Source organism: Heliconius melpomene, chromosome 19, assembly GCF_056956725.1.
Source record: "Heliconius melpomene rosina isolate 202511_hmr_F chromosome 19, ASM5695672v1, whole genome shotgun sequence".
Taxonomy (NCBI): domain Eukaryota; kingdom Metazoa; phylum Arthropoda; class Insecta; order Lepidoptera; family Nymphalidae; genus Heliconius; species Heliconius melpomene.
Window position 1 is genome coordinate 9,601,772 of NC_140407.1, and position 14,831 is coordinate 9,616,602.

At 30.4% G+C, this 14,831-nt stretch overlaps 2 protein-coding genes across 2 annotated transcripts in view; one reads left to right on the forward strand and one right to left on the reverse strand.

Moving 5' to 3' along the window:
• Nucleotides 1-63: 63 nt before the first annotated feature.
• The window catches only part of LOC146528664 (phospholipase A1), a 28,680-nt gene continuing 13,912 nt past the window's right edge, over nucleotides 64-14,831 (reverse strand). The window contains exons 6-8 of the mRNA XM_085203639.1: nucleotides 2,624-2,815; nucleotides 588-756; nucleotides 64-250 (exon numbers count right to left, since the gene is read on the reverse strand). Coding sequence (XP_085059765.1) covers nucleotides 193-250; nucleotides 588-756; nucleotides 2,624-2,815 — 419 coding nt within the window. The 3' untranslated portion in view covers nucleotides 64-192. The remainder of the gene's footprint in view (nucleotides 251-587; nucleotides 757-2,623; nucleotides 2,816-14,831) is intronic.
• Nucleotides 4,515-14,042, forward strand: LOC146528665 (aldehyde dehydrogenase X, mitochondrial-like). The gene is made up of 11 exons (XM_085203629.1): nucleotides 4,515-4,672; nucleotides 8,968-9,072; nucleotides 9,718-9,985; nucleotides 10,287-10,403; nucleotides 10,507-10,694; nucleotides 11,007-11,109; nucleotides 12,135-12,316; nucleotides 12,545-12,709; nucleotides 13,042-13,199; nucleotides 13,340-13,414; nucleotides 13,876-14,042. The coding sequence occupies exons 1-11, from the start codon at nucleotides 4,643-4,645 to the stop codon at nucleotides 13,949-13,951; spliced, it is 1,467 nt and encodes a 488-aa protein (XP_085059755.1). The 5' UTR covers nucleotides 4,515-4,642; the 3' UTR covers nucleotides 13,952-14,042.

Sequence of the window (14,831 nt, forward strand, 5' to 3'; positions counted from 1 at the left end):
TATTTTTACTTTGAATCTTAAATATTATAGGATTATAAAAATAAAACAAATTATATAATGAAAAAGCATTGTTGCTTCCAAATCAATAAAAATAAAAATCTTAAATATACCTACATACAGAGCAATAAAAGTAATAGGTTTTTTTTAAATAGTGTGCATTGTGTACTTATTTAATACATATGTTGTATGGTTCTAATCAAATGGGCAGCTTTCCTCTGCATCTACACGTACGCAATACATTCCTTGTGATCTGAAAAAAAAAAACAGAATTTTTTAATTGAAATTAAACTTACGATTATTTACAAAATATTTTAATAAATTAAAATATCAAATATATAATTCCAGATTCAGAATCAGAATTTCTTATATACCAAAAAAGGCGATGATTTGCGCCACTCAACACACAATGCCCCCAGGTGGGTCTCAACACTAGGCTTCCTCTGCCTACCCTGCTTCTTGCAAAGCAGAGCAGTTAAGATTCCAAATGTGAAAATTATTAATACCTTAAGATGCATTTTCGTACTGAACATAAGAGTTACCATCTATACTAATATAATCAAGCGGAAGAGTTGATATATTTAACTTACGATTCTGGTATATCTTCTGTAAGTCTAACTGATTTTCTGTCACCACGAATACCAATTTTGTCTTGTTTAGGACATGTAGAGTCACAGGGCACTCCGATCAACCGCATACGCCGACGAACCGCCGCAGCGAAGTAGCAAGAACTCATGAAGTGACTACATCTAGCTATACCTAGATAGAAAAATGTATCTATTTAATTTTTATTGTAGGACAAATTGGGTTTAACTTATAGAATAAAATAAAGAATATATAAAAAAGGATATTCTGCAAAATTATTTTAGAGAAGCGGAGAAAGAATTCTCATAATGTTTTTTATATAAAGATATTTTTTTTACAAGATTATACAATATCCATCCTCAGTTTCATATATCAGTATATCTTATTCGACACATCTTTAGAATCTAATCAGATTTTGATTAAATAAAATTATTTAATGTTATAAAAAAATATTGATTACGTTAGAATAGAATCATCTGAGGCCCGCGTGGAGCAGGGGCATAAAGTGTGCTGCAAAATCGACGGGTTGTGGGTTCCATCCCCACTCGAGAAAAGGAAATATCTATTACAATTTATATTTTCATTTCTTGACTGAGAGACGGGGACAGAGTGTCATAACACGAGGTTCTCTCTGCCTCCCTGCTGTGTGCGAACTACAGCGTAAAACTGATTTGATTTAAAAAATAAAAATCATGACAATATGACACTTGTAAATATTACTAAAAATGGTTTGATTTTTGGAAAAATTTTGGTTTAAATATCTATTTTGGTAACATTAACGTTGAGTCGCGTTATATTTTTGGCTATAAACATTTAATTTTCTATTCTATTTCAGATTGCGTAACAATTATAAATATTGTTAAATTATTACATACGTATTGTTCACATTTAGGTACGTGAATTATATAGACTCAATTGATAAGGCTCTGTTAACAAATAAGAAAATAAACCCTATCACTGACCTTCTTATCTTGTTGATATTGAACGTGACTTTGACGTGACATAATAGGTAGATTTTTTTATTATTATAGAATTATATGTGGTATTACAATAAAAATGTAGATACTCTAAAATTAAATTGTTTTAAGTACTTTTAAAATAAATAAAAAAAATATATAAGTACTAGTGGACCCGAACGCGGCTACCCCAGCTTGAACTATACGAATATTCATTAAATATATTTATGAAATTATTTTCAGTTTTTAATAGAGAGATGCGTTAAGCAAACTCATTTTGGGTGACGTTTTCTAACAACAAACTTTGCAAATCGTTGCTTAACAACGGTCACATAGCGACGGTTGTTATTAATATGGCGGAATAAATTGCATATCAAATTAATAAGTATTTTAATATATTGGTATATATCGATAATATTACAAATATGAGAAAAAAAGTATCCTATGTTCATCCCGAGACCCTCAAGTATCTCTATATGAGTATTTTATCACAATTAAATTAGCGGTTTGGCCCTGATTGCGTAAAAGACAGACAGACAGACAGACAGAGTTACTTTCGAATTTATGATATAGGTATGGATTCATGTTATAACATTATATAATGTAAACTGTTTATGTTATAAAACGATATTTGCTATCACTATATTTATTATATAATATTATTGTATCGCAGGATGTTACAATTTTTATCTAAATATATCTATCTCTATAGGTACTTATAAATTTGTTATTATTTTATCAGCTTCACGCTTTATCCTACCTACAGCAGGGTAAGCAGAGGGAATCTAGTGTTAAGACATTCCGTTCCCCGCTTTCAGCCGAATTTTGGAGGCATTGCGTGTTGAGTGGCAGAATTCAACGCCGCGCTTTGCCTCGAAACAGAGCGAAGAAATGGAAATATAAATTTAGATAAATATTTAATAGTGGGGAATTGGGGATCGTGGAGATTATAAGAAAAAGCACAACTAAATATATATTAACTTTTGCCAAGTTAAATATAAATTTACGAATCACATGTAAAGTAATTCAGCGTGAAGATGAAAAAAGAGAGATAGATAACAAGACAGAAAACATATAATACTCACGCATCAAATGTCCCTTGCAACCTGGTTGTACTCTCCCACCGTTAACGCAGAAATCAGCGTGCCCGACCAGACCACTCTCTCCAAGGAAACCCGCGTTAGTGTGGATAACTTGTACGACGTACGCATCGTCTCTACCAAGACGAAAAAGTCGGGAGCCATAATTGGAAACTAATGGTCTGGCTGGATCTAGACCTGTAAAAACATTAATTTTTACCTTCACAAATCACATTCTTTAATTAAAAAAAAATCGCTTGCATAGCAACTACAATCATTAATTTATTAACGAGAAATTAATTTAATAAAGAAAGTATTTTCTAGTTAGTCTAATTTGCGCAATGTGTCCGCACCCCTCTATCTATTCCTATAATTCGGTAGGTAGCCTGGAAGAGATTACTTTTAGTGATAAGGCCGCCTTTTTCACATTTTATTATTTTATAAGCTATTGTAAATTTTAATTTATGCTATGTATTATGGTGTGAAATAAAGAGTTTTATTATTATTTATTTTTTATATATATTTTTTCCCGAAATATAATAATAATTATTATTATTTTCCTAGCATCACATGTACAATTTTTTTATCAAATTTAAAATAACTTTACAAATTAAATATGAAATACATATAAGTTTTTTAAAAATGTGTCAGTATTATAATAACAATACAACTGGATACAATACACTAGTACTCTATAATTATGGAGATATAAATAATCCAAGTCCTGGATGGAACGAGCGTACGGTCATTGACTTCACGAGCGTCAAGCGCGATCGCTTTCTCTAGGACACTTTTCGATCACATAATATCATATGAGAAATCATAGAGGTATATTTTAGTATAATTATTAATTAACGGACATAATCCCATACAAATAATTAAAATATAATACTTGAAACTAAGAGTTTTAAACTATTTTATTAAACATAAAAACTTTTATACTTTAGGATAGATAATATATATTCGATTCAGTGAAATCAATTGACACAATTTCTGCTGAAGTCCTCATGTCAACAAACAATGACAATAAAACAATAACTGTTATATGTAGATTTAGAATTACCTCAAATGGGAAATAGGTCAGTGTTTTTTTATGACAGAAACAATTTTAGTCCATGCTCTCCCCGGAAGGCAAAATAAGATAAAAATCAGAGAATATTATAATTATTGAAGATCTAGTTCAATAATTATATCTTTTATAATTTCATTTTAATTCTATTATCCCCCAAGTCTAGCATTTAACCGTATAGATAGATATTTGAGTGAGGGTGGAAAGAATTATCTATTTAATACACCAATATGAAATAGATAATTAAAATATTTTTTATTAAATAAATATTATTAACTCAATTTTTACATTATTTATATTAAAAAAATGTAAACTCATATAATTATCATAAGTCTCTCAATAATAATCTAATTAGGTAGTTGTGTTTTATTTTAGGTACTCTTATGTAAATGATTTATGATATGACTTTTCATATTATTTTCGAGTGTTGAAAGCTTACATTAGGGTTGACATTTTTTGTGAGTCTTACAAAAACGTCCATTTTTCAACATAAAAATAATTCTTTCTGAAATAAGCTTCATGCGATGCAATTTTTGTTTTCCAAAAAGTAAAAGAAATCCATATGTTCGAATCTTCAATTTAAATTATTTTTAGATTTGCATTGTGAAAATATATATCTTATCAGAAATCTGTGTATGAACTTATTACATACGACTACTATAGTTATCAAACAATAATAATAAGCCTGCAGGGCAGTGGCGAGCTGTTAGGAAGTGGCGACTCCACGGGCCGAAAATAATCTATCCAAACCTAGGGGGGGTCCTCCCACTATTCAATACAAGACAAAAAGGCTGTTAATTTCATCAAATATAATTCAAATATACTTAAAATAAAAAATATAATTGGCAACCCTACAGCCAACGGTTATCGAGTTATCGACACATCTAGCTCAAATACATTTATAAGAAGCACTTTGCGGCAGTCCGCCAAACACAGCAGTCGTGTACACATCTAAAATGGCGAAAGTGGAAATTAAATATACTAAAGTAAGTTTCGTTCATCTTAATATATTTAGAATTTTAATAAGTGTATATAAAATAATTTTCATGTGTTGAGATTTCGTTTTAACACATTTTTTTTTGTATTGCTGGTATGTATTAGTTAAAATTTAAAATGAACATGCTCTTTATTTGTTTGTAAATTCGTTGAAATAAATTGCTTGGCAATCATTCAAATTTATTTAAAACACATATTATATCATGACAAGTAGTGACAGTATATAAAAATCTTTTACATAAAATTCATAATATTTATTTGTAGAGTCTATTAAAAATTTATTATTAGTATTTATGTGATTTAACTTATTAAATAATAAATAAATTAACAATAACAATTTACAAAGTTCAAAGACATTGAAATTAACTGGTTCCGACTATAGTGTTAGCTCATCAAAAACATAAATGTCATATGTGAGACAAGTTCAATGTTGAGTAATACGTTATTTTCGAGGTCACCGACAAAATAATCAGAGATCTACGAGTATATGGGTACAGAATTAGAGCTAGCTAGCTACAGTGTTTACTCTGGATATAATTTAAGCTTTAAAAATTCACTCGACAATTTTTTACGTATAGACTTTTTTATATTGCAAGTTAGTGTACCTCTACCTTGAACTGAACCTACACTATTAGGGTGATTCATTTAGTTTAATGGTAAAAAATAGCCAAATAAATTGTTGATCTTGAATTATTTCCAGTGAATACAGATATTCGCACTCATATAGATCTCCAATTTTTTTATTGGTGAAGAATGACGACGAGAACAGCTCAACATTGAATTTCAGTCTCATTCCATATTTATGTTTTAGATGGGATATCAATATTTTTTGAAAAAAAATAGTACTATTAATTATACATTGTTTTTATTAAAATCGCTAGTTTACCTAGTTTATAGTTTATCGTTATATAACAAGTGAAATAGATTTTCAATGAGTGAGTCAGTCACAAAAATTCCGGCTATTAAACGTTAATATATGAATAATCGTCTGAGCTAAATTGAAATTTTAAATATTTATCGAGCTAAAGTGTTTTAATAAATTTTCAAAATTTCATGTATAAAAATTAACTTAGCTTCTAAGTTATGACGGACTCAAAATTAACTCTTTGGTTGTTGTAGTTTTAAATTGGCTGGACCGTGGACATGCTTGCTTATCAATTGGCAACTAGAGTCGCTTGTAATCTTTACCTCATAGCGGTTTGCGTAACGTATTATGTATCGTTTCAAATAAATCATAGTACTTTTAAATTTACTTAACATGTATACATATACATAGAACGTAAAAAAAAATATTCATATTCAAATACACCTGCAATGTAATTACATATACGCACAAAAAATCTATTACGGTAGTCTATAAAAATGCTCAGTACTCAGTTTATTGATGATAACTTTCTCAACTGGCACGCTCGGAACACCATCATTGAAGAACAGAAAAGAACAGATTTTTACAACATATTAAAACCACAAAAATAAGCAAAGAATAATATCTTAGGGAAATATATGTAAAGAACGTGATTTTGAGTACTCTCGCGCTTAATGGTATCTAGAGTCTTAAAATGGACCCAAATAAATTTACCTACGTAAAGGGACTTCTGAACTAAAAAAGATGGATAGTCAACATCTGAATTCATATTATTTGTTTTTGCAAGCACACTGGTGCCAAATAATATCGAGCACCTAATAATATGAAAAAAACTGAAAAATTATAATTAAAATATTCGTTAAAAAACAGAGAATTAAAACTAAATAAATTTCTTGAGCTATACAAGATTTTGCAATTTCATAAAATTATTATTTTCATTTTATTACAATTTACCATTTGAAGAAAAACTTGTATTAAAAAAATGATATTTTATCTTTAGTGCGTTATCACTTTTAGTACGTCTATAATTGAAACTTCCGCCGCACATTCACAACAATGACATACCTACATACATAATAACGGCTTAAACGATGTATTGAATTCGCAAGTACCATATCCAATAGTGGCCTCGTATTATTAGGATCAAATTACTTGATACCACTGTTCAGCACAATAAATGTTTTGCTTTACAATTCCTATACATAATTATGTATGTATGTTTAACATAACGATGAAAAAACGTCCAACATTTTGTTTACATATTCGTCTACTATGTGATTTAACGCGACAAAATCATAAAAAATCGTAAGAATATAACCGGAAAATTGTTATATACGAGTATAGTCTACATATATTTTAAGTTAATTTTTAAATATATACATAGTTTTGTTTTTATTAAGCTATATAAATGTAATTGCCCTTTTTTTCTAATGTTCGTATAACTTATGTAAAACCTCTACTTATAATAAAATCGTAACGGATCGCTGTGTCTAATTGAAGCATATAAATAAGAAATCATTAAATGTTATAGAACCAAAAACAATAATTTTTAAAATATTTGACTGTTTGTCTGTGATGATCTCAGAAACGGCTCACCGATTTAATTGAACTATTACATTTTGGCAAGCTTCTTTTAACATTTAGTGCTTGTTTTATTTTTAAATTGGTTTATAAAAAAAAGTTATTCCATTTTAAAGAATATCTTCGACAAAATTGCTATACACAACGAAAGCAATGCAGATTTGTAAATTAATAATAATTATGTAGTTCAAGCGGGCGAGGCGGCGAGCGGGTCGCTAGTAAAAAATAAATGTTAATTTCAATAACATAAAAATCTGTAAGACGAAGTGAGAAGAATAGTGTAATAGCCATATTATACCGAATAAAATAGAGTTTTTACTATAAAATTTCATAATAATAACTGTAATTATTATATTTTTAATTCTTATCATTTAGATACTTACCGCTGATGTAATAAACAACAATTCAGTAGGTAGCTCGTAGGTGGTAGGCAAGTGTGTATCTTATCACTAAAGTGTCTCTATACATTATCTTCTTGCTATGAATGTCAACACATTTGACAGTAAGACGTTTTCTTATGAATATTAATATAAATATAAATAAGTAGGTACTACATTTATATTATGTTTTATATATATTTACTAGCGGACGCGCGCAGCTTCGCCCGCTTATTTGCACTTTTGGGGTTGAATCTTAATAAACCATGAAACACGTGTTCAATGAAATAATTTTAAGAGTTTAAATTTCAAATTTTATAAAAATCGGTGGCGATTTAAATTTTTTTCCATACAAACTTTCAACCCCTATTTCATCCCCTTAGGAGTCGAATATTGCAAATTCCCGTCTTAGCGAGCACCTACGTCTTATAAGTAACTCCTATGCAAAATTTAAGATTCCTAGCACATGTAGTTTCTGAGATTTCGTGATGAGTGAGTGACCTTTCGATTTTATATATATAGATACATGTCTAGTGATAATGTACTTAAGCTTTGTTCAAAAGAATGCGTATATAGCTATTATCAGTTTAATTTAATTCAATCGATAGTATTGTGGAACAGGACGCAAAATAATTAATAATTAATAGTTTAAATAAATAAAAAACACGCTTTACACCTTAATAAGACGAATGTAAAGAGAACAACATCGGCATGTTTACTATTAAGATTCCATCAACCATCTTTCAATTCCATCATCAGACCAGCTTTATTCACGCATATTACGCATATATTCTACAAATATTTAGAAAGTTAAATGTAAAAATAATATGGAACTAAAATAACAATGAGTTTGTGTTAATGGAGGCACTTGAATTATTTGAATGGTAATCAACTTTATGTAAAAACTGCACTTAAAAGTAATCTGAGGAGACATAATATACCTACTACATGTATAAAATTTAAATTTTGACTCTAGTACTGAGAATAGAATTGTTATTCAACAAGACATATTCATGTACAAAAACAAGCAGCATTACACATAGTTGCGAGGCGTTCATTATTCAATCAAATTCAATTTATAGTGTCAATCTACATAAAGTTGAGGCCAGTCGTGAGGCCAGGGGCACAAGTGTGTGACTGTAAACGCAACTGGTTGTGGGTTCGATTCCTGCCCGAGAAAATTAATTTAAATATAAAAAAAAAAAAAATAATACAAATTTCTTCGCTCTGGTCTTTCTGTCTATACCGCAGTGTGTGGCATACAGCGTGAAGATGATAAAAAAAATCTACATAAATGCAACCGTGGCGCAGTGGCACAAGTCGACTGTTAACGCGAAGGTTCTGGGTTCGATTCCCATTCAGGGAAATTAAATAATTTATATCTCATACAATAATGTATTCTGTTTAATTAAACAGTAAGTCACTTTTTTGGTTACAATAAAATAATATTATTTTATTACAGTTGTTCATCAACAATGAATGGGTTGACTCCGTCAGCAAGAAAACATTTCCAACCATCAACCCACAAGATGAGTCTGTAATCGCCGAAGTTGCGGAAGGAGACAAGGTATATAATATGTTTTTTTATTAAAAAAAAATGGGTACTTATGCTAGAATAATGTCTACATATTTTTTACGAATATTCCAAAACATTTCACGTGCTCATGTGGTTTGTCGGTCAAATTAAGAGGATGGGTGATAAAAAAAATGGTAACACAAAGAGCTCTGAAAAGTAAAGCAAAAACTATAAAGGAGCTGTTAATCATCAAATGGCTTAATATATTTCCTGGAATCATGGCTAAGAACACTCTCGAATTAATTTCTTTTCAAAAAGAAAACTAAATCAAAATCGATTTACCCGTTTGGGAGCTACGATGCCACAGACAGACACATATATGTAAGACTTATGACACGCTTGTGTTTTCGTTGGAGGTTAAAAAGTATAGGTATAATGCAAGATTGCGTTAGGTAAAAGAGAGAGACTATTTCAGGAAGGTTACGAAAAAATGTAAAAAGTATAGGGACCTCCCTTTTACTTACCCGTAAGTAAAAGGTTTGAAAAGAACAGTAAGCGAAAGAGGTCTACAAAAACCGTTTGGTGGTGTATTCTCTGTGAATTACCTTTCAGCAAAAAGTTAAAACGTGAAGCTACGAAATAAATTAATTCTATTTTAAATAAAGCTAAGTAAAACATAAATCTTTTTGTTACTAGGCTGATGTGGATATTGCTGTAGCCGCTGCAGTAAAGGCCTTCCATCGTTACTCAGAATGGAGGCTATTGGATGCTTCTCAAAGGGGTAGATTACTCCTCAAATTGGCAGACCTGATTGATAGAGATGTCAAATACTTAGGAGAACTGGAGACATTGGACAATGGCAAGCCAGTGGCGCAAGCAACCGGTGAGGTCGCGTGGGCTGCATCAATTATAAGATACTACGCCGGAAAAGCTGACAAAATCCTTGGAAATACTATTCCTGCAGGTAATATATAGTATATAAGAGAAGAAATAGCGACCCAATCACTGAAAACGAAATCTCTCCCAGACAACTGAATCGTAGAAATCAATTAAGAAGCGATTATAGTGCGGGACAAAAAAGTAAAGAAAAACATATAACACAAAAATTTATAATAGAATCTTGTAAATATATATTGCTATATCATTTAAATCAATTTAAAATGTTTTGTAAATTATTTTTTTCTACTTAGATTTTTTTAGTTGCCTGAATAATCCAGCCATTTATATGAGTATAATGTATAAAAATATATATTATTATTTTATAGATGGTGAAGTGCTCTCCATGACGCTAAAGGAACCAGTAGGCGTCTGCGGCCAAATTTTACCATGGAACTACCCAGTTCCAATGTTTGTATGGAAGATTGCCCCTGCATTAGCTGCAGGTATGAAAGTTTTGAATAGCTTTCAACAAATGTAGCTTATTTTTAAATATTCATAGAATTGTTTTACCTGTGTGTCTTTAAATTTGTTTCTCTCCTACCCTAGGTTGCACCATTGTTCTAAAGCCGGCTGAACAAACGCCGCTTACCGCGCTTGCTTTGGCTGCGTTAATTAAAGAAGCTGGATTCCCTCCAGGAGTAGTGAATGTTATCCCCGGCTATGGCCCAACTGCTGGAGGAGCACTTATAAACAACCCCCTTGTGGACAAAATGGCATTCACTGGCTCCACTGAGGTATGTTTAACTGTACTCCTTTCGCATAAGTCCGAATCCTTTGTAAAACCGGTAATATATGTATTCCATAATAAAATTAAAAAGCAATTTATAAAAACAATATAAATTTTAAAAATCAGCCTTAGATTTTAAATCTATTTTTTAAACGAGTTTATAAATCTATTTTTATCAAATATGTAAAGGGTACCTACAATACACACTCGTATGTGATTCATAAGAGTCGTATTTTATTAATTACAGATAAATCATATGTTTTTTTTTAATTTTATCTTTTTTCGTAATTTACTTACATATGTTTGTAATTTTTCCAAGGTTGGTCGTATTATCATGAAAGGTGCTCCTGCAACAAACCTAAAACGTATCACACTAGAACTGGGTGGAAAAAGTCCTTTGGTTATCTTCAACGACGCCGATGGTAAATTGATTTTTTTATATAGCTTCATATAGCAGGAAGGGCGAAGCGTGTTAAGTCACTCTGTTCTCCCCTTTCCGCCCGAATACAAGACGGTGCGTGATGAATCGGGGAACTCTACGTAACTCTTTGTGTACCAGAGCAGGAAAATGAAAATAATTCAATTCCCTGACTTGAGATTGAACTCCTGATTGAAATCATGTCGTGAGCAGTGACTCACGCTGACCACAACGATAAATAATTTAAAGAGATTTCGTTGATAAAGTCTGGAGATATGTATCTTAGCGTATCTGTATCTACCTATATACATATATAAGTATGTTTAAATAGTAGTACTTACTTCTAATTAAAACGGATACGTAGAATATTAATCAATATTCTAATGAATAGAATTCTAAATATATATATGTTTTTAAAATCTTGGTTTTAACGACAGGAAACGTATTTTAAATACCTATATTAATAAAGGTAGTAAAATTGCCACTAATTACACATACCTACCTACCTATATCTGCTTCTTATCACTACAATTATTCCTCTGAAATGATATGACCATGTATACTTTTATTATCAAAGAGGAAAAAAATTACATTTTAAAATATAGGATAATATCATACAGTACATTTAAAAATATAAGACATATTCTTCTAACGGCAGAACAAGATTCCAGTCCATCGATGACTAGGGCTCCAAAATGATCAACTTCCTCACTTTGGAACCCTTGCCATCAAGTTATACTGCCTTCTGGATCTGGTTCTTGATCCAACAGCTAAGCGATTACCTCTTATTATTTTGGTAGAGGCTTTTTACTATTAGCCGTTTACTGAAACCACTTTCGGCACAATGCAATGGCAGTAGCATTGACATCCCACCTGGCAATGATCTCATGGATATCGGTGTCTAGGTTAATTTATATGTTTAATTTAAGTAATAATTAATTTAATTTATTACTACTTATATTGATTATATTTTAAAAATATATAATAAATTCTGAACATTATTTATAGTATGAATTTATACAATTTTAGTTGATAAGGCTGCTCAAATCGCTCACAACGCCGCCTTTGCAAACGCCGGTCAATGCTGTGTTGCCGGCACGAGGACGTACGTCCAATCCGGAATCTATGATGCATTTGTAGCCAAAGCAGCGGAAATTGCTAAGAAGAGGATAGTTGGTAACTCCTTTGAGAATGTCCAACAGGGACCTCAGGTAAGATCGAAAAAGCTTTTAAAAATAAACCATAAAATGAAAAAAAAAAAGATTTAGTTTGTGGAAATTGGTTAATATAGTTCTCTCTTATTATCTAGATTATTTTTTTAAGAATCTTGATCATGTCATCTAAAAACAAAGAAAGAGTGATACAAAATATCTTATTCATTTTCATTATTTTCAATATAAATATTTCATTATTTTAAATTTAATTACTATCTTGAACAGATCGACTCAGAAATGTTCACGAAGGTGATGGGCTACATCGACGCAGGAAAGAAAGAAGGCGCACGCTGCATTGCCGGCGGTGACCGTATTGGCAAAGTGGGTTACTATATTAAGCCAACCGTATTCGCCGATGTTACAGAAGACATGAAAATTTGTAAAGAAGAGGTAAAATTTTTGACATTTTTAAGCCAAGCCAAATATATATAACAGAAATCGAAATAAATCTATATCCTAAATATTTAATATATTTATTTCGTCACTCTATTAAGGTAACAAGGAAAATTTAAAAACTAAACACCCAGTGTCTCGAGAATTCGGCGGAAGGTGGGGAATGGAAGTGTCTTAATGGAGAACATCTTAACATTAGGTCAGCGTGAAGCTATAAAAAAATATATACCTACTTACTTGTAACAGTATCACTTGTCAATGATACACTAAAATTATTCATACATAGTTCGTTTTAATTTCTATAATGTTTTTTGTTTTTGTTTTTATAGATCTTTGGACCGGTCCAGAGCATTCTCAAATTTGAATCATTCGAGGAAGTACTCGACCGAGCCAACAACTCCAATTACGGTCTAGGAGCTGGAGTCATTACTAATGATATAACAACTGCTATGGCTTTCATACGACACGTCAGGGCTGGCAGCGTATGGTAAATTAAAATATACTTATATTCTTAATATTCATAAGTAAAATAAGATAAATCAAAATAAGTAATTATTATGCACTTTAAATATATATATATATAAAAAAAAATATTTTAAGATTATTATATATTTTTTATTTATCAAGGGTAAACACATACGAGCACGTAACGCCACAGACACCATTCGGAGGTTTCAGAGAATCCGGTATTGGCCGTGAATTGTAAGTAATTTAAAAAACTAAATTAAAATTCATAATGTCTTTATTAAGGTCTTGAATTAAATGCAAAAAAATTTTAAAAACTATTTTGTATATACCTACTCAATTATATGAATTAAATTAAGTTACATTAAAATTAGACATAGTTTAGATTTCGAGTAATAGAGAGTTCGACTGTAAGGGAAATGTTTGTGGGATTGACCCCACACGGGGAATAATTTGAATGATTCTGATTGACAAGGTTCACGAGGTAATATGAAAAAGTGCAAAGCTCCGCCACTCTCCGTGTCAATTAAATTTGGCCTTTTTTCCTATATTAAGAAAATTAAAAGAAAATAAAGATAACTATTCTTTATATTAGCATTAACATTAAGTTATATCAGTAACATTAAGGTACATCAGTTGTCAGTTTTATAGTTTTAACCGTAATGATATTATATTGATATAATTATTTTCTGTTACAGGGGAGAAGAAGGAATTCTACAATATTTGGAAAACAAGACCGTCACTTTCAGCCTACCAAAGTCACCACGTGTGTGAACACCTAAATTTAGATGCAAACCGACTGTTATACCTTATTACGTACATTTTATTACGATGTAACGTAAAATAAATGTTTATTTTGAATATATTTTTGTTTAATTATTGATTTTCCACCTCAATATTGTTAAGCTATATTCGAATATTAAACCTAGTGGTGTCTCAGTCCATCCTCTATTTCATTTTTAGGTAAATTACAGTTAAGTTTAGTTAAGTTTTCTGAATTCATCCGCATTGTTCATCTACAGCTAACTTGTTGACCATACTGCACGTACGTTAATATCTGTTTTATCTATTACGCACTAGACGTCGCTACATTTTTAATTGTGCTTTTAAAAATATTTAATTACATACATTGTATTATATTCTTATTTCACTATTATCCACTGTTCTATTAATTTATATTTATTCGTTACGAATTAACTAGACTATGCATTATTTGTAATGTGCAATCCGCAGCAAACGTATAAGATTTTCGAGTACGTAATCATATCAAAGAACAATTTGAATTTGATTTAAATCTTCGCGACAGATAGATGTCATGATGATAAAAGTATAAAAAATATTTTTATACTAAAGGATAAAAAATTATAAGTGTATACGTATAAGTATATCTTCGTAGTTTTTCTTTAATAAGTAATAAAAAATACATTACTTTATTTTATAGTATGCAATAAACGATTAAATAGCAATAAATAAGAAAATAACTTTTATGACAAATATATGAGAAAAATATCACATAATCCTATTTATCATATGTTTGGTAAACAAAATCAATATGACAATGTTGCCACTTTATAAATATTATTATACTAAATCTCCCTATATTGCTTCATATAGGTACACTAATATCAAAATAAATATTTTCTTTATGTGTACT